The sequence below is a fragment of the Cervus elaphus genome, chromosome 14 (genome assembly GCF_910594005.1).
Source record: "Cervus elaphus chromosome 14, mCerEla1.1, whole genome shotgun sequence".
Taxonomy (NCBI): domain Eukaryota; kingdom Metazoa; phylum Chordata; class Mammalia; order Artiodactyla; family Cervidae; genus Cervus; species Cervus elaphus.
The window spans coordinates 37,280,207-37,299,403 of NC_057828.1; the positions used below are offsets into that span (position 1 = coordinate 37,280,207).

Below are 19,197 nucleotides of genomic sequence, written 5' to 3' on the forward strand. Positions count from 1 at the left end.
AAGTTATATATTTCATGTCTACTTTTGGGCCTGATTTGTGTAGGAATTTTGTATTAGCTTGATTATTATGTATCCTAGTTTCTCTTTTAAGAGTAGAGTTGAGTGAGTGAAGAGCTACACTAAACTCAATGTACAGCGCTTTTTTTGGTAGATATATCAGTTATTAAGAGGTGATTTTTGCCAAATCCCCATCTCCAACCTTCTACATGTAAAGGGTGACTCAGAAAAGTCACATGGAATTTTCCCTTATTTAGAGCTAGCTGTTCAGTAGGCTGGAAATATAAATATGTCTGTTCAAATGCTTTTGAAAAAATAAAACCCATTTTTGCCTTGTAATACCTGAATTGGTAGCACTATGACAGATAAAGGAGGAATTTTTTTCCCCTTTTGATTTCTCCAATTTACTCATTGATCTCAAAAGAATTCTAAGAAACTGAACTTTAAAAATCATTGTATGAAATAAGTAAACCAAGGAATTTCATGTAGAGAAGATCAACAGCAGCAGCAGCGAAAACCAATTTAAAACTTTGAAAAACATGAAATATAAGGCAGATAGCCAAATCATCGTATTTTTATTTTTAGAGTGTGCCTCTGAAGTAGGTGAACCTTCATCATTAGCATGAGTATGCTTTTGTCCATTTAAAGTGCTTTTGATTTACCTTCAGTTTATAATCCTTAATTTTTTTTCAAAATGGGAGCCACAGACAGAGTATTAATTCTTACGCTAAGCAAGCTGGATTAACCTAGGCTAAACAATAATCGTATATCTGGTGGTGGTGACCACAAGACATTGTTCTGGTCATTCTTGTTACAATAGTGAAATCATTCCAGTAGCCCTTCTACCCACAGTTAACCTAAAGCCCTCATTTTTTCTCAGCGAAAACAGAACATAGTGACTCCAAAAATAACACTCCATGCACTAACAGGTCTTGTCTGGAACAGAACTCTTAACCAGGATTTTCTGAGAATATTAAACCCTAATTGCCTGAGGGTTCCATTATGTAAAAAGTTAACTGCTATACTATCAGAATGCCACTACCCCACTACCAACTTTGAGAGAATTCAGAAAATAATCAGTAATATCATATTTTGAAGGGCTTAAATCTCTTATGGAATCCCTGATGGGAAAGGAGCCTGGGCGGAATATTACTTCCTCTGCCATTGTCTTTTGCAGTTTTGTGAAGGAACGAATAGTCCAACCTAGGAGAACCTATATATCAATGAAACCACTGGATACACTTTTTTTTAGTAGTCCTTGAAGAGGATCTCACATTTCTGACTCCTGAGCCCTGACAAGAATGTTCAGATTTTAGGTCTTCAGGCATATAGATGGCCAAAAACTGCCTGGTGCTTCCAGGCTAGGAAAAATCACAACACATAGTGAACACAGATCTTGTCTTGCCTACCTAACTCAGAAAGTTTGCCGTGCTTTTCTGCCTTGATCAATGCTGCAAGTACACTTGTTTCTTAAATTTCTTTCCCAGTGCACCTTCCTTTCTGGTCTTAAAAATCTCTTGACAGTTTTCTGTATCTGAAGTCTTCCTGGTAGTGATGGGGCTTAGGGAACTTAACCTTATATTTACAGCTCTAACTGGACTGCTTGTTTTTCAAATAGTCATGTATGGATGGGAGAGTTGGAGCATAAAGAAAGCTGAGCACTGAAGAATTGATGCTTTTGAACTGTGGTGTTGGAGAAGACTCTTGAGAGTCCCTTGGACTGCAAGGAGATCAAACCAGTCAATGCTAAAGGAAATCAATGCTGAATATTCTTTGGAAGGACTGATGCTGAAGCTGAAACTGATACTTTGGCCCCCTGATATGAAGAGCTGACTCATTAGAAAAGACTGATGGTGGGAGAGATTGAAAGCAGGAAGAGAAGGGAATGACAGAGGACAAGATGGTTGGATGGCATCACTGACTCAGAGATAATAATAGAAGTATTATGGTTTAAGATCTTTCATTTAAATCTTTAATTCATTTTGAGTTAATTTTTGTGCTTGGTGTGAGAGAGTAGTTCAATTTGATTCTTTTGCATGTAACTGTCTAGTTTTCCCAACAGTGGTCTTGTTGAAGAGGTTGTCTTTTCCTCACCATGTATCCTTGCACCCTTTCCCATAGATTAATTCCCCTATAACTGTACTATAGTTTCTGTGCTCTCTCTTTTGTTCCAGTGATCTGTGTGACTGGTTTTGTCCCAGCACCATACTGTTTTGACGCTTGTAGTTGTGTGGTACAGTTTGAAATTACGAAATGTGATACCTTCAGCTTTGTTCATCTTTCTAAAACTTATTTTGGCTTTTGTGGGTCTTCTGTGTTTCCATACAAATGGTAGAATTATTTGTTCTAGTTCTGGGAAAAATACAGTGTGTATTTTGATAGAGCTTGTATTGAAGCTGTAGATTAATTTGGGTAGTATGGTATTTTAGCAGTATTAGTTCTTCCAATTCAAGACCGTGGTATATCTTTCCATCTGTTTATGTTTTCATTTCCTTCATCAGCATCCTATAGTTTTCCATGTTCAGGTCTTTTACCTCCTTAGATTTATCTACATGTTTTATGTTTTGCTGCAATTGTAAATGAGATAGTTTTCTTAATTTCTCTCTCTGATAGAGTTTGTTGTAAATTGGTAGAAATGCAATAGACTTCTATATGTTGATTTTAAATCCTGCATCTTTGCCCAGCTCATTGATGAGTTCTAACTTGGGTTTTTGTTTTGTTTTTTTTTTTTTTTTGGTGACATCTTTAGGATTTTCTGAATAATCTGTCACTTGATAACAATAGCAGTTTTACTTCTTTTCCAGTTGGAATTCCTCTTTTTTTCTTGATTGCTGTGTCTAGGATTTCTAATACTATGGTGAATAAAAGTGGTGAGAGTTGGCATCCTTTTCCTGTTTGTGATCTTACAGGAAAGAAGTTCTTTTTATTCTTGAATATGATATTGGCTGTGGATTCGTCATTATTGTTGTTTTTCAGTCACCCAGTTGTGTCTGACTCTTTCTGACCCCGTGGAATGCAGCACTCCAGGCCTCTCTGTCCCTCACCATCTCCCAAAGTTTGCCCAAGTTCATGTCCATCACATCAGTGATGCCATCCAGCCATCTCATCCTCTGATGCATTCTTCTCCTTCTGCCATCAATCCTTCCCAGCATCAGGGACTTTTCCAATTAGTCAGATGTTCACATCAGATAACCAAAATACTAGAGTTTCAACTTCAGCATCAGTCCTTACAATGAGTACTCAGGGTTGATTTCCCTTAAGATTGATGTGTTTTGATCTCCAAGGGACTCTCAGGAGTCTTCTCTAGCACCATAGTTTGAAGGCATCAATTCTTCAACCCTCTGCCTTCTTTACCATCCAGCTCTCACAACAGCATGTGACCACTTATGTGGGTTTGTCATGTATGGTCTTTATTATGTGAGGTTTGTTTCTGTTATATTCACTTTGTTGAGCGTTGTTTTAAATCATATATAGATGTTGAATTTTGTCAAATGCTTCTTTCTGTATCTGTTGAGATGTTCATATAATTTTTATTCTTTAATTTGTTAATGTACTATATCACATTAATTTCCAGATATTGCACCATTGTTGATTCAGTTCAGTTCAGTACAGTTGCTCAGTCATGTCCAACTCTTTGTGACCCCATGGACTACAGTATATCAAGCTTCCCTGTCCATCACCAACTCCTGGCACTTGCTCAAACTCGTGTCCATCGAGTCGGTGATGCCATCCAACCATCTCATCCTCTGTCATCCCCTTCTCCTTCTGCCTTCAATCTTTCCCAGCATCAGGGTCTTTTCCAATGAGTTGTTTCTTCCCATCAGGTGGCCAAAGTGTTGGAGCTTCAGCTTCAACATCAGTCCTCCCAATGAATATTCAGGACTGATTTCCTATAGGATTGACTGGTTCAATCTCCTTTCAGTCCAAGGGACTCTCAAAAGTCTTCTCCAGCACCACAGTTCAAAAGTATCAATTCTTGGGCACTCAGCTTTCTTTATGGTCCAACTCTCATATCCATACATGACTACTGGAAAAACCATAGCTTTGATGATATGGAACTTTTTTGGTAAAGTAATGTCTCTGCTTTTTTAATATGCTGTCTAGGTTTGTCATAACTTTTCTTTCAAGGAGCAAGCACCTTTTAATTTTGTGACTGCAGTCACCATCTGCAGTGATTTTGGAGTCCCTGAATATAAAGTCTGTTACTATTTCTATTATTTCCCCATCTGTTTGCCAGGAAGTGATGAGATGGGATGTTATGATCTTTGTTTTTTGAATGTTGAGTTTTTTTTTTTTTTTTAATTATTTATTATTATTTTTTTTTCCAGTGGGTTTTGTCATACATTGATATGAATCAGCCATGGATTTACATGTATTCCCAATCCCGGGATCGGGATTGAATGTTGAGTTTTAAGCCAACTTTTTCACTCTCCTCTTTCACTTTCATCAAGAGGCTCTTTAGTTCTTCTTCGCTTTCTGCCATAGGGTGGTGTCATCTGCATATCTGAGGTTATTGATATTTCTCCCGGCAATATTGATTCCAGCTTGTGTTTCATTTAGCCCAGTATTTCATATGATGTACTCTGCATATAAGTTAAATAAGCAGGGTGACAATATACAGCCTTGACATACTCCTTTCCCAATTTGGAACCAATCTGTTGTTCCATGTCCGGTTCTAACTGTTGCTTCTTGACCTGCATACGGATTTCTCAGGAGGCAGGTAAGGTGGTCTGGTATTTCTGTCTCTTGAATTTTCCACAGTTTGTTGTGATCCACATAGTCAAAGGCATTGGCATAGTCAATAAAGCAGAAGTAGATGTTTTTCTGAAGTTCTCTTGTTTTTTCTATGATCCAACAGATGTTGGAAATTTGACCTCTGGTTCCTCTGCCTTTTCTAAATCCAGCTTGAGCATCTGTAAGTTCTCGATTTGCATACTGTTGAAGCCTGGCTTTGAGAATTTTGAGCATTACTTTGCTAGAACGTGAGATGAGTGCAATTGTTTGGTAGTTTGAACATTCTTTGGCATTGCCTTTCTTTGGGAAAGACAGATAGGTAGATAGATAGATGTATATATACATGTCTTATTTTGTGAAAGGTATGACATCTGAGTCTTTAAATTAAAGCTATTAAATTAAAGGTATGACATCTGAGGCCTTAAATTAAATCATCTCAAAGGGTTTTATCATTTATTAGAGTTACATTTTTAGTCTCTTTCTATCTAGCTTGCTCTTTAGTTTGTCTGCTCTTATTTTCTAATCTTATAATGAGAATGCTGGTAATCAAGCATGTTAAAACCTGCTTATTTTAAAAATAGACTCTGAGTGAATGCTTAAATGAGTTTAGAATGATTTTTTATTATATGTGGCCTTTGTGACTGGTCTTAGCTTTTGAAAACTAGATTGAATTTATCTTTGTTTTGTCGTTTTGTTTGCTCTTTCTATGTCATGTAAAGTTCATGCATAGATCATATCTGAATTAAGATAAAAACAGCTGAATTAATTTTGATCATCACATTTTCAATCTGGAATACAAATCCTGTTTTTACATGGATTTTTAAACTTTTTTCCTTCTGTGGAAATTATGTCTTAAGAAAATGGAAGATTTTAAAATACAACCACACAGGTTACTTTTAATTCCCACACTCGTAACCTTGGTCCTTTGAGATTCAACAGACTGAGAGGCAGACCTTAATTCCACACCCAAAACTAGAAATGATGATTGTCACATGCTGGGGAGCCGAACTGATTAAAGTGAGAGTCAGAGAGGTTTCCATGTCCAACATAGCTGGCCGGGTTTAAACTAGTAAGCTGATCATACAAAGGTTTATAGGCTGATATTAGGTAAAGCAAAGCAGCTTATTCGTCATTTCTGAACATTTTGTCAGATGAATGAAGGACAAACAACAACAAAATAAAAGTCATAAAAGTGGATCTCTTTTCATGATTCTATAATTGGATGAAATATATTTATTACATGTGAAGAGTTGAATATATTGGGGTGTTTGGGGGGGGGGTCTGATCTTAGGAAAAAAGACTTCATTTCCTATCTAAATTCAGAACCCATTGAAACTCACAACCAGAGAGTAAAGCAGTTAGAGATCACAGTAGCACCTTGATTGCTGACAAAGCTATTATATTGAAGAGTATTTGTGAACACAGGAGACTTAATCCTAAAATGTAGTACCTAACTGACTACTCACCCACTGGGATGGGCCTCTCTAAATCAGCAGATTTGGATAGGGGCTTCCCTACAGGAAAGAGATGGGCCCTATAGGCCAATTTCTCCTTACCAGTCCTTCTACCTAAGTCAGCCCAGTTCCCCCAGAGTGGAGTGAATTAGGGAACAGAGAGAGGCAGGAGAATTCAGCTAATGGTGCTGCTTTCACATGGAAAAGGGGCATAAGGAGTGGAAAATATACATCTCTAAGTATCAGGGGTGTTTATAGACATCTGAAGTCCAGTGTTTGTTGTCTGCCCATGTATGGTGCTTTATATATGCCAGGTTGTTTAGTAAATTACCCCTTTTGCCCCAACCCAATCCTACAAATATCGTGAAAGAGTAATTATAAGTATTATTACATACATTTTATACATGAGAAAATGAAGCCATGGAGAACTTACTTAGCTCATTCAGAGAGTCATAAATGATAAGATCTTATATCCATTCTTCCCACATCTCAGTTTCTCATGTTAATAAACCTGAAAATACTTATCCAGGCAAGTAAGATTTCTTCATTGAATATTGTTCTGAAGTTGTATTGGTTGATAATTGATTGATAAAACAATTAGACATTGAGGGGAAGAATGGGGGAAGGGATAATTAGGGAGTTTGGATGGACATATATCTTGCTATATTTTAAATGGATAACTAAGAAGGACCTACTGTATAGCACATGGAACTCTTCTCAATGTTATGTGGTAGCCTGGATGGGAGGGGAGTTTGGGGGAGAATGGATACCTGTATATGTATGGCTGAGTCCCTTTGCCACTCACCCTAAACTATCACGACATTGTTAATTGACTACTCCAATACAAAATAAAACTTTTTTTAATGTTTTATTTTGAATAATTTTAGATTCACAGAAAAAGATCTAAAAATAGTACAGAAAGTTCTCTATATGTCCTTTACTCAGTTTCCTCTAATTCCAGCGTCTTATATAATTATAGCTTAATTTTCAAAAATCGAAAATTGATATTGGTACTACAGTATTAATGAAACCTTACTCAAATTTCACCATTGTTTTCAATATTGCCTGAATTTTTTTGAAGGCAGCAAGTGTATTGTATTCGTTTTCACATCCATAGTGCCTTCTGTAAGTCTGGTATAGAATCCGGCATCAGTAACCGTTGTTGTTTAGTTGCTAAGTTGTCTGTCTGTCCATGGAGCTTCCTAGGCAAGAATACTGGAGTGGGCTGCCATTTCCTTCTTCAGGGGATCTTCCTGACCCAGAGATTGAACCCGCATCTCCTGTGTCTCCTGCACTGGCAGATGGGTTCTTTACCACTAAGCCATTCATAGGATCATAAATGAATATATTTTGAGATTAATACTGTTCATACAAAATGTGTATGTTTGTGTGTATATATGTGCCATAGGTTTAGAAGCACATACAAAAGTCTGAAGCTGTGATTTGAACAAATGTTTTTTAGAACTAAATTTTAGATTAGACTTGGTAAAGCAAAGCCCTTTAAAAATGAAAAATTTTCAGAAACAGAAGAGAATGTATGAATCAAATTGAAAGAAAAATACATACCTTGGAAGGTAGTAAATAGGCAAAAGGCTATCATGTGACATTTGTTTTATTAATTGTGCACATGTGTGTTCATGCATGTACATTTCATACCTCACTTTGGTGAATGCCTGAACAGGAGAAGCAACACTTTCTGGTAATTAGTCCTCTGTTTCTAGGCAGATCACAGCTTGTAGAAATTAATGTTAAATCAAATCATGGAAGCTCTCTTGTTTGAAGAGGAAATCCAGCCTGATGCTTTTAAGTCTTCTATTTTCTTTTGCACTGAGTTCAAGAGATAGCATTACTGAAGTGTGGATTTTATTATCACAATATTTTCTATCATTTATAACCAAAGAATGTGAAAATAGGAGAGAGGCAATATTCTAAGCACAAAATTATTCTTAAGCTTAGTGGACTCAAAAATAGCCACCTTTCTGTTTTCTCAATCATCTTTTAACCAAACTGAAATTTACATGATAAAGTGTAGAAAGACAAAAATACGGCATTATTCTTAGCTAAGCAAAACAGATATACAAAATTCTTATGAGAACTATTTTTTTCTCAAAAAGTTCAACTTTTAAAATGATTTAATCATTTTATTATTATTTAGATGGAAGACGTCATAGCACGCATGCAAGATGAAAAAAACGGAATTCCCATTCGTACTGTCAAAAGTTTCCTCTCCAAGATACCTAGTGTCTTCTCTGGTAAGTCTGCATTCAGTGTAACACTATTTCCTCCAACACTTTTCACAAAACTATAAAATCTGTTCTAACCATTTACTTATTGAAGCTCTCTCTAACCCATTATTCAATAATTGTTTATAAAAACTCATGACATGGTCAACATTATGTTGGATACTTGACAGTAAAACAAGTCAAAACTGCAAAAAAAATCATAATCTTACCAAAATTTAATTGCAAAAATGTAATAAATAAATGTGAAATAATAGAAAATAGTATTAAAATAAAGATATATGAACCAGTATGGTGTAGATTATATACAGAAGTTAGGAGGGTGACTGAAATCAATGAGGCGTCCAGAAAGGGTCCCTAAAGAGTAGTGATAAGCTGAGTTTGAAAAATGAAGAATTTTATCAGGCTTAAGACAACTACTGCAACCAACTCTGCATGTAGAACTTAGAGGGACCAAACTGCTGAGAACTGTGTGGATAGACCGGAACAGCTAGAGTTGGGTCAAATAATGAGGCTCTTTGAAAGCCAACCAAAGAGTTTAATTCTGATACAGTGGGAAATATGGAGACATGTACAATGTTTGCCAAGAATGTTATGATGAAGGTGCTTAGAAATATGTGCTCTGACTCCAGGAGACAGTGAATGGCCAAGCTCAGGGGATGTGGGTGTGCTCTGGCCCTGGCTTGCACAGCTTAGAGAAGAGAACAAAATCAGAAAGACCAAAGCCTTAGCAGTGATTAAGCACAGTAAGGAGGCTGGTGCTGAGCGTGTGGAGGGGAGGGTGCTTGATGAGAGTCATCAGCAAGAGTTGTACAATGCTTCCTTGTGAACAGGATCAAAAGAAGACCAGTGATCAGGAAGAATTCAGCCTTGGGACTATGCTGATAATTAGGACCAGAACACAAGTAGGCAGGCCCAGATGTTGGTGTTTAATAACTGTATTGCTCTCAGATGGAAGAGACAGCAACGAGCAGATGAGGGCTGAAATAGAATGTGATATTTTGCTCTAATGAAATGTATTCTTTTTTTCTCCTGTTACTGTCTTTTAAGCCCACTTTGTTCTAGTTTCTTGTTCTTCCTTGGTGATGCCTTGTATTTTCCCACATCTGGGACTTCCTTCATCACTCACCCACTTCCAGACTTCCAGGTCATTCTGACCATTAAATACTGTCCATTCTTCAATGGTTATCTCAGAACCCTCTTTGGAGAAAACTATTCTGAACTTTTTCCTCTGTTCTATCAAAACATTTGTTGTTATTGTTTTGCCTCTATTATTATACCTAACCTTGGCTTATAGTTATTTTCTCTATGTCCTGTGCATGCGTGAGTGCTAAGTCACTTCAGTCGTGTCCAACTCTTTGTGACTTTGTGGACTGTAGCCTGCCAAGCTCTTCAGTCCATGGGATTGCCAGACAAGAATACTGGAGTGGGTTGCCATGCCCTCCTTTAATACATCCTGTATCCTCAAGTAAATTAAACTCCTTGCCGTCAGTAACTCAGAGTTAGCTTTACCTTTAAACACAAAATGTGAAAACTACTTGTTATTTTGTCAACCATTGAAAAAGAGAACGTATCTCCTTAAAATACGTGAATACAGGGTCTGTAAGCTGAAATGCATTCAGAATCCAGGCACATAAGTTCACTAAGTTTCCCATCTGAACTGGGATTGCGATCAATTCAGTAGTGCGTAGCCAGCTTCCCTGGTGGCTCAGTGGTAAAGAATTCACCTGCCAATGCAGAAAACATGGGCGTGATCCTTGATCCAAGAAGATTCCGCATGCTGTGGAGCAACTAAGCCCATGCGCCACAGCTATTGAGCCTATGCTCTAGAGCCTGGAAACTGCAACTCCTGAAGCCAAGGTACCCTAGAGCCCGTGCTTTACAACAGACTACAAATAGAGGACAGTGAGAAGCCGGGCACCACAGCTGGAGAGTAGCCCCCACTCGCCACAACTCGGGAAAAGCACACGCAGTAACAAAGACCCACCACAGCCAACCATAAATAAAAATAAATAAAACTTATTTAAAAAATAGTGTGTAGCCCATCCAAAGGCATTTCAGTTCAGGAGTTTTCCTGACAATATACATGTGCAAAAATGGCTGAATGTAAAAGGATTGCCCATCAGTTTAAGCTGATCTTCAGGTTCGAGTTATCTGCTATAATGGCAAATTTAAAATTTTAGTTGAGTTCTTCAAGTAACAATGCCTCATACAATTCCAATACAATTCCAGTATAATAGCATATTAGAACTCTGGATTGACAATATTAAATCTTTAATTAAAAAGCAAGAATGAAATTGAGCCGTGAAGTGTCTGATATTGTTTTAAGTTTCATTAATACACACCAACAATGTTCGCTGTGAAATAAAGAAAATGTTCAGTGACATTGTTCATATTACTATAATTAGTTTCTAATTATCATTCTGTGTTTCCTAGAAACATTTAGGAGCTTTTTGTTTCACAGTTTCAACTAGAAGCTCTGTTGTAGATTTAATTTGTATGTCTAGTATTTTACCAACCTCTTTGTACTGATATCCCCAAATTATAATGGTCTGAATCCTCTCTACTTTATTAGTAGTTTTTGGTCATTTTTAGTAATTTTCCTCTTCTTCTATTTCTTATGGTGATTTGGAATTAATTCCTGTAGTTTTTGTGGCCTGACTTGCTACCTACTGCTTGCTCTCCTGCCTCTTTTTGCTTCTCCTTCTCTTTTCCATCTTTTACTGCAGAGTTGCTAATGAAACAAGGAATCTACTAACTTTAGGCCCTTATGTCAATCAGAAACCAACTGTGATGAGTGATGCAATGTATGAGAGGAGGGTAGTGTGATTGTTGAGGGAAGGAGTCTGTTTTGTACGGCCCATTCCATGAGGGAAAAACTGTCTCAAATATTGTTAACCTATTTCCTTCAGTTTACCCATTTATGCCCCCTAAAGCCTTGATGAACAAAGCAGTGTCCATGAACCAGTAGTATCAGCATCACATGGGAACTTATTAGAAATACAGCATCTGGGCCCTTTCCAGACCTACTGAATCAGAACAAGAGTTTTAACTAAAGTGTAAGGGGTATATCCAGTAGTCATGTATGGATGTGAGAGTTGGACTATAAAGAAAGCTGAATGCCGAAGAATTGACGCTTTTGAACTGTGGTGTTGGAGGGGACTCTTGAGAGTCCTTTGGACTGCAAGAAGGTCCAATCAGTCCATCCTAAAGGAAATCAGTCCTGAATATTCATTGGAAGGACTGATACTGAAGCTGAAACTTTAATACTTTGGCCACCTGATGTAAAGAACTGATTCACTGGAAAAGATCCTGATGCTGGGAAAGATTGAAGGCGGGAGGAGAAGGGGACAACAGAGGATAAGATGGTTGGATCGCATCACCAACTCAATGGACATGAGTTTGAGTAAACTCTGGGAGTTGGTGATGGACAGGGAGGCCTGGCATGCTGCAGCCCATGGGGTCGCAAAGAGTTGGACACGACTGAGCGACTGAAATGAACTGAACTGAAGAAGTACTACCAGGCTGGGTTCCAGGCCAGCACTGGGTGCAGCGGCCAACCTGTCTGTGCAGATCTTTCTAGTTCCCTTTCAGGGCCCTGCTTATTTTTCCTGGAATCTGTCCTCAGTCAAGCCCACCCCAGTTTGCCTATTGGTTCTTTGTTGTTTTGGTTTCGTTTTGATTTATATTGCTTGCAGGAGGGATTCGAAAGAAAATCTCGTTCCTTCTATTTCGTTTACTCCAAGCCAGGAGCCTCCTCAAGCTCCTAGACTGAGGGATGTTAACAGTTAGGTGGAGTTACCCGACTCTACTAGGCAGCACCCGTGCATAATAATATGTCATGATGACCAATAATGCTCACATCTGCCTCAGGTGAAAACAGCTGTATTTTGAACATGATGATGCGATTTCATCTTCTCACAGCATCTGGGAGCCAAACTCAGAATCATGGCTGTTATACAGATGGACTGCGGAGATTTTTTGTTTGTTTTTCCCTAACTCTTGATAAGTGCTTTCCTCCAGCTAAACATCCAAGACTTCTCTATTTTGGTTTTGGAGTTGTTAATTTTAGCCTCCTGGTTTCCATGGTCCCAACATCAGAAGAAAAATATTTGGATGAACACTCCACGCTGATCTCTTGAGCTATGGGATAGATGTCTTTGGGTAGGACAGTGTCCCATCACAGCATTGTTTTTTCTCCAGAATTGCCTTCCCATTTTTCTCCAAAATTGCCTTCTCAATTTCTTAAGATAGGTTAGGTAGTTCCATTGGTGTTACATGACTAGACCCCCTCAAGTTCAAGGGGTTAAATCAGTGGTGGCCATTTGAATGCTCTCATATGCTGGACATTCAGTATTTCAGTTATTCCAGATCTTGGTAAAATAAGCCTTTACCCACTGGCTGAGTTTAATTTTCTTCAACGGATTGACTGGGAAATTACTGAATTTCCAGATAAGTCATAGCAGGAAATGGTGTAGGTTTTCATTAAACTTGAATTGGGCCACCCTTGTGAAACAGCCCACTGAGACCAAATAATTCTGTAGGATTTCCTGTTGAGAGTGAGAAGTGAAAGTATTAGTCGCTCAGTCGTGTCTGAGTCTTTGCGACCCCATGGATTATAACCCACCAGGCTCCTCCATGGAATTCTTCAGGCAAGAATACTGCAGTGGGTTGCCATTCCCTTCTCCAGGGGATCTTCCTGACCCGGGGGTTGAATCTGGGTCTCCTGCATTGCAGGAGGATTCTTTACCATCTGAGCCTGTTGGTGAAGTGAAGTGAAAGTTGCTCAGTCATGTCCAGCTCTTTTGACCCCATAGACTATACAGTCCATGGAATTCTCCAGGCCAGAACACTGGAGTGGGTAGCTTTTCCCTTCTCCAGCAGATCTTCCCAACCCAGGGATCAAACCCAGGTCTCGTGCATTGCAGGCGGATTCTTTACCAGCTGAGCCACCAGGGAAGCCCAAGAATACTGGAGTGGGTAGCCTATCCCTTCTCCAGTGGATCTTCCCGACCCAGGAATTGAACCGAGGTCTCCTGCACTGCAGGTGGCTTCTTTATCAGCTGAGCTACCAGGGAAGTACCTGTTGGTAGCTAACAAATAAAAACACCCTTATTAAATTGGATTATTTAGGGGGAGGAGCCAAGATGGCGGAGGAGTAGGACCGGGAGACCACTTTCTCTCCTACAAATTCATCAAAAGAATAACCGAATGCAGAGCAAACTTCACAAAACAACTTCTGATCGCTAGCTGAGGTCATCAGGCGCCCAGAAAAGCAGACCATTGTCTTCGAAAGGAGGTAGGACAAAATATAAAAGATAAAAAGTGAGACAAAAGAGCTAAGGACGGAGACCCGTCCCGGGAAGGGAGTCTTAGGCGGCCTTGCTTGGGCTAGGGTCCGGGCCTGAGTGCCCTGAGGACAATCGGGGGGAGCTTCTGTGAGGTGCCAACTTGAACTGTGGGAGACCAAAGGAGAGAGAGAAAATTGACCGGCCGGAACACACTGCCGGCCGTTCGCAGAACAAAGGGACGGGGAAAGTCCCGAGAAGAGCTCGCAGGCTGCGGACCGGCCCAGCCCCGCCGGAGGCAGGAGGCAGGGGGGAGGGGAAGGTCGCGGCGAGACACAGGGCGCAGGCACCCGACCGGCGCGGGGCGGGGACTGGGGCTGGGGACGCGGAGGGCGGAAGGCGCGCGCACCCGCCTGGCGCCAGCGGAAACTGAGACTGGGTCCGCGGAAGGGAGTGGGTGCGCCACACCTGGGGATAGCGCGCCCACCAAGCCCCTGGCTGCCTGGACCGCTCTGACGGGGAAGGCACAGAGAGCAGGCGCAGCTTTTCCTTCCGCGCTTTTGTGTAACACCCGAGGGCTGGAACCTCGCGCAGCGCGGGGCGCGCTCCATATAGAACAGCCGGGAGCCTGAGCAGCGCAGACGGAGAAAGCAGTGTCAGCCCCTTCCGGCAGCGCCAGCCCGCCCCCGCAGGGCCAGCCCCTCCCCGCAGCGTCAGCCCCGCCCCCGCAGGGCCAGCCCCTCCCCGCAGCGTCAGCCCCGCCCCGCAGCGCCAGCCCCGCCCCGCAGCGTCAGCCCCTCCCAGCAGCGCAACGGAACTAGCTACCTGAATAAGAGTCCGCCTCCGGCCGCCTGTGTCAGGGCGGAAATGAGCCTCTGAAGAGACCGGCAAACAGAAGCCAAATAAACAAAGGGAACCGCTTCAGAAGGGACTGGTGCAACAGATTAAAATCCCTGAAGAAAACACCGACTTCACCGGAAGGGCCCTGTAGATATCGAGAAGTGCAAGCTGGAACGAGGAGCTATCTGAAACTGAGCCGAACCCACACTGACCGCAACAGCTCCAGAGAAATTCCTAGACATATTTTTACTTTTTTTTTTTTATTTTTCTGTTTTTTCTAAGTAAGGAAAAAAAAAAAAATTTTTTTTTCTTTTTATATTTTTCTTTTTTATTTTTTCTCTTTTATTTTCCTTTAAAATTCCCTATTACTCCCCCATTACTCCTTAACTTTCATTTTCATAGATTTTTACGATTTTTTTAATTAGGGGAAAAAAAAAATTTTTTTTTTCTTTCTTTTTTTTTTTTTTTCTTTTTCTTTTTTTTTCTTCTCCTTTTTCTTCTTTTTTTTTTTCTTTCCTTTTTCTCTTCTATTTTCTATTTTTCTTTTTCTCTTATTTCTTTTAAAGTCCTCTAGTACTCCTCTACTACTCTTCATTTTCATCTTCACTACACTATAACCTTACAAAAAAAAAAAAAAAGAGAAGCCCTATCTTAAAACCGAAGATTATTCCCTCCCAATCTTGACTCTCTGTTTTCTACCTCAGAACACCTCTATTTCCTCTTTTCCCCTTCTCTTCCCCATCCAATTCTGTGAATCCTTGTAGGTGTCTGAGATACGAGAACACTCTGGGAACAGACAGCTGCGTAGATCTGTCTCTCTCCTCTTGAGTCCCCCTTTTTCTCCTCCTACTCATCTCTATCTCCCTCCTCCCTTTTCTCCTGTTCATGTAACTCTGTGAACCTCTCTGGGTGTCCCTAACGGGGGAGAATCTTTTCGCCATTAACCTAGAAGTTTAATTATCAGAGCTGTATAGTTGGAGAAGTCCTGAGACTACAGGAAGAATAAAACTGAAATCCAGAGGCAGGAAACTTAAGCCCAAAACCTGAGAACACCAGAAAACTCCTGACTACATGGAACTTTAAGTGATAAGTGACCGTCCAAAAGCCTCCATACCTACACTGAAACCAACCACCACCCAAGAGCCAATAAGTTTTAGAGCAAGACATACCACGCAAATTCTCCAGCAACACAGGAACATAGCCCTGAATGTCAACATACAGGCTACCCAAGGTCACACCTAACACATAGACCCAACTCAAAACTCATTACTGGGCACTCCATTGCTCTCCAAAGAGAAGAAATCAAGTTCCACGCACCAGTACACTGACGCAAGCTTCCCTAACCAGGAAACCTTGACAAGCCAAACGTCCAACCCCACCCACTGGGTAAATCCTCCACAATAAAAAGAAACCACAGACCTCCAGAATACAGAAAGTCCACTCCAGACACAGCAATCTAAACAAGATGAAAAGGCAAAGAAATACCCAACAGGTAAAGGAACAAGAAAAATGCCCACCAAGTCAAACAAAAGAGGAGGAGATAGGGAATCTACCTGAAAAAGAATTTAGAATAATGATAATAAAAATGATCCAAAATCTTGAAAACAAAATGGAGTTACAGATAAATAGCTTGGAAACAAAGATTGAAAAGATACAAGAATTGTTTAATAAAGACCTAGAAGAAATAAAAAAGAGTCAATTAAAAATGAATAATGCAATGAATGAGATCAAAAACACTTTGGAGGGAACCAAGAGTAGAATAACGGAGGCAGAAGATAGGATAAGTGAGATAGAAGATAAAATGGTGGAAATAAATGAAGCAGAGAGGAAAAAAGAAAAAAGGATCAAAAGAAATGAGGACAACCTCAGGGACCTCTGGGACAATGTGAAACGCCCCAACATTCGAATCATAGGAGTTCCAGAAGAAGAAGACAAAAAGAAAGGCCATGAGAAAATACTCGAGGAGATAATAGCTGAAAACTTCCCTAAAATGGGGAAGGAAATAGCCACCCAAGTCCAAGAAACCCAGAGAGTTCCAAACAGGATAAACCCAAGGCGAAACACCCCAAGACACATATTAATCAAACTAACAAAGATCAAACACAAAGAACAAATATTAAAAGCAGCAAGGGAAAAACAACAAATAACACACAAAGGGATTCCCATAAGGATAACAGCTGATCTATCAATAGAAACCCTCCAGGCCAGAAGGGAATGGCAGGACGTCCTGAAAGTAATGAAAGAGAATAACCTACAACCTAGATTACTGTATCCAGCAAGGATCTCATTCAGATATGAAGGAGAACTCAAAAGCTTTACAGATAAGCAAAAGCTGAGAGAATTCATCACCACCAAACCAGCTCTTCAACAAATGCTAAAGGATCTTCTCTAGACAGGAAATGCAGAAAGGTTGTATAAACGTGAACCCAAAACAACAAAGTAAATGGCAACGGGACCACACCTATCAATAATTACCTTAAATGTAAATGGGTTGAATGCCCCAACCAAAAGACAAAGATTGGCTGAATGGATACAAAAACAAGACCCCTATATATGCTGTCTACAAGAGACCCACCTCAAAACAAGAGACACATACAGACTGAAAGTGAAGGGCTGGAAAAAAATATTTCATGCAAACGGAGACCAAAAGAAAGCAGGAGTCGCAATACTCATATCAGATAAAATAGACTTTCAAATAAAAGCTGTGAAAAGAGACAAAGAAGGACACTACATAATGATCAAAGGATCAATCCAAGAAGAAGATATAACAATTATAAATATATATGCACCCAACATAGGAGCACCGCAATATGTACGGCAAACACTAACGAGTATGAAAGAGGAAATTAATAGTAACACAATAATAGTGGGAGACTTTAATACCCCACTCACAACTATGGATAGATCAACTACACAGAAAATTAACAAGGAAACACAAACTTTAAATGACACAATGGACCAGCTAGACCTAATTGATATCTATAGGACATTTCACCCCAAAACAATCAACTTCACCTTTTTCTCAAGTGCACACGGAACCTTCTCCAGAATAGATCACATCCTGGGCCATAAATCTGGTCTTGGAAAATTCAAAAAAATTGAAATCATTCCAGTCATCTTTTCTGACCACAGTGCAGTAAGATTAGATCTCAATTACAGGAAAAAAATTGTTAAAACTTCAAACATATGGAGGCTAAATAACACACTTCTGAATAACCAACAAATCATAGAAGAAATCAAAAAAGAAATCAAAATATGTATAGAAATGAATGAAAATGAAAACACAACAACCCAAAACCTATGGGACACTGTAAAAGCAGTGCTAAGGGGAAAGTTCATAGCATTACAGGCTTACATCAAGAAACAAGAAAAAAGCCAAATAAATAACCTAACTCTACACCTAAAGCAATTAGAGAAGGAAGAAATGAAGAACCCCAGAGTTAGCAGAAGGAAAGAAATCTTAAAAATCAGGGCAGAAATAAATGCAAAAGAAACTAAAGAGACCATAGCAAAAATCAACAAAGCTAAAAGCTGGTTTTTTGAAAAAATAAACAAAATTGACAAACCATTAGCAAGACTCATTAAGAAGCAAAGAGAGAAGAACCAAATTAACAAAATTAGAAATGAAAATGGAGAGATCACAACAGACAACACTGAAATACAAAGGATCATAAGAGACTACTACCAGCAGCTCTATGCCAATAAAATGGACAACTTGGATGAAATGGACAAATTCTTAGAAAAGTATAACTTTCCAAAACTGAACCAGGAAGAAATAGAAGATCTTAACAGACCCATCACAGGCAAGGAAATCGAAAGTGTAATCAAAAATCTTCCAGCAAACAAAAGCCCAGGACCAGATGGCTTCACAGCTGAATTCTACCAAAAATTTAGAGAAGCGCTAACACCTACCTTACTCAAACTCTTCCAGAAAATTGCAGAAGAAGGTAAACTTCCAAACTCATTCTATGAGGCCACCATCACCCTAATTCCAAAACCAGACAAAGATGCCACAAAAAAAGAAAACTACAGGCCAATATCACTGATGAACATAGATGCAAAAATCCTTAACAAAATTCTAGCAAACAGAATCCAACAACATATTAAAAAAATCATACACCACGACCAAGTGGGCTTTATCCCAGGAATGCAAGGATTCTTCAATATCCGCAAATCAATCAACGTAATACACCACATTAACAAATTGAAAGATAAAAACCATATGATTATCTCAATAGATGCAGAGAAAGCCTTTGACAAAATTCAACACTCATTTATGATTAAAACTCTCCAAAAAGCAGGAATAGAAGGAACATACCTCAACATTATAAAAGCCATATATGACAAACCCACAGCAAGCATCACCCTCAATGGTGAAAAATTGAAAGCATTCCCCCTGAAATCAGGAACAAGACAAGGGTGCCCACTGTCACCACTACTGTTCAACATAGTGTTGGAAGTTTTGGCCACGGCAATCAGAGCAGAAAAAGAAGTAAAAGGAATCCAGATTGGAAAAGAAGAAGTGAAACTCTCACTGTTTGCAGATGACATGATCCTCTACATAGAAAACCCTAAAGACTCTACCAGAAAATTACTAGAACTAATCAATGAATATAGTAAAGTTGCAGGATATAAAATTAACAC

General features: G+C 39.5%; 1 protein-coding gene across 7 annotated transcripts in view; it reads left to right on the plus strand.

The window, feature by feature from the left end:
- Window positions 1-19,197, plus strand: part of RGS7 (regulator of G protein signaling 7) — a 469,633-nt gene that overhangs the window by 247,911 nt on the left and 202,525 nt on the right. For all 7 annotated transcript variants that reach the window (XM_043923595.1, XM_043923593.1, XM_043923591.1 and 4 more), the window contains exon 3: window positions 8,341-8,437. In XM_043923595.1, the coding sequence (XP_043779530.1) occupies window positions 8,341-8,437 (97 nt within the window). The remainder of the gene's footprint in view (window positions 1-8,340; window positions 8,438-19,197) is intronic.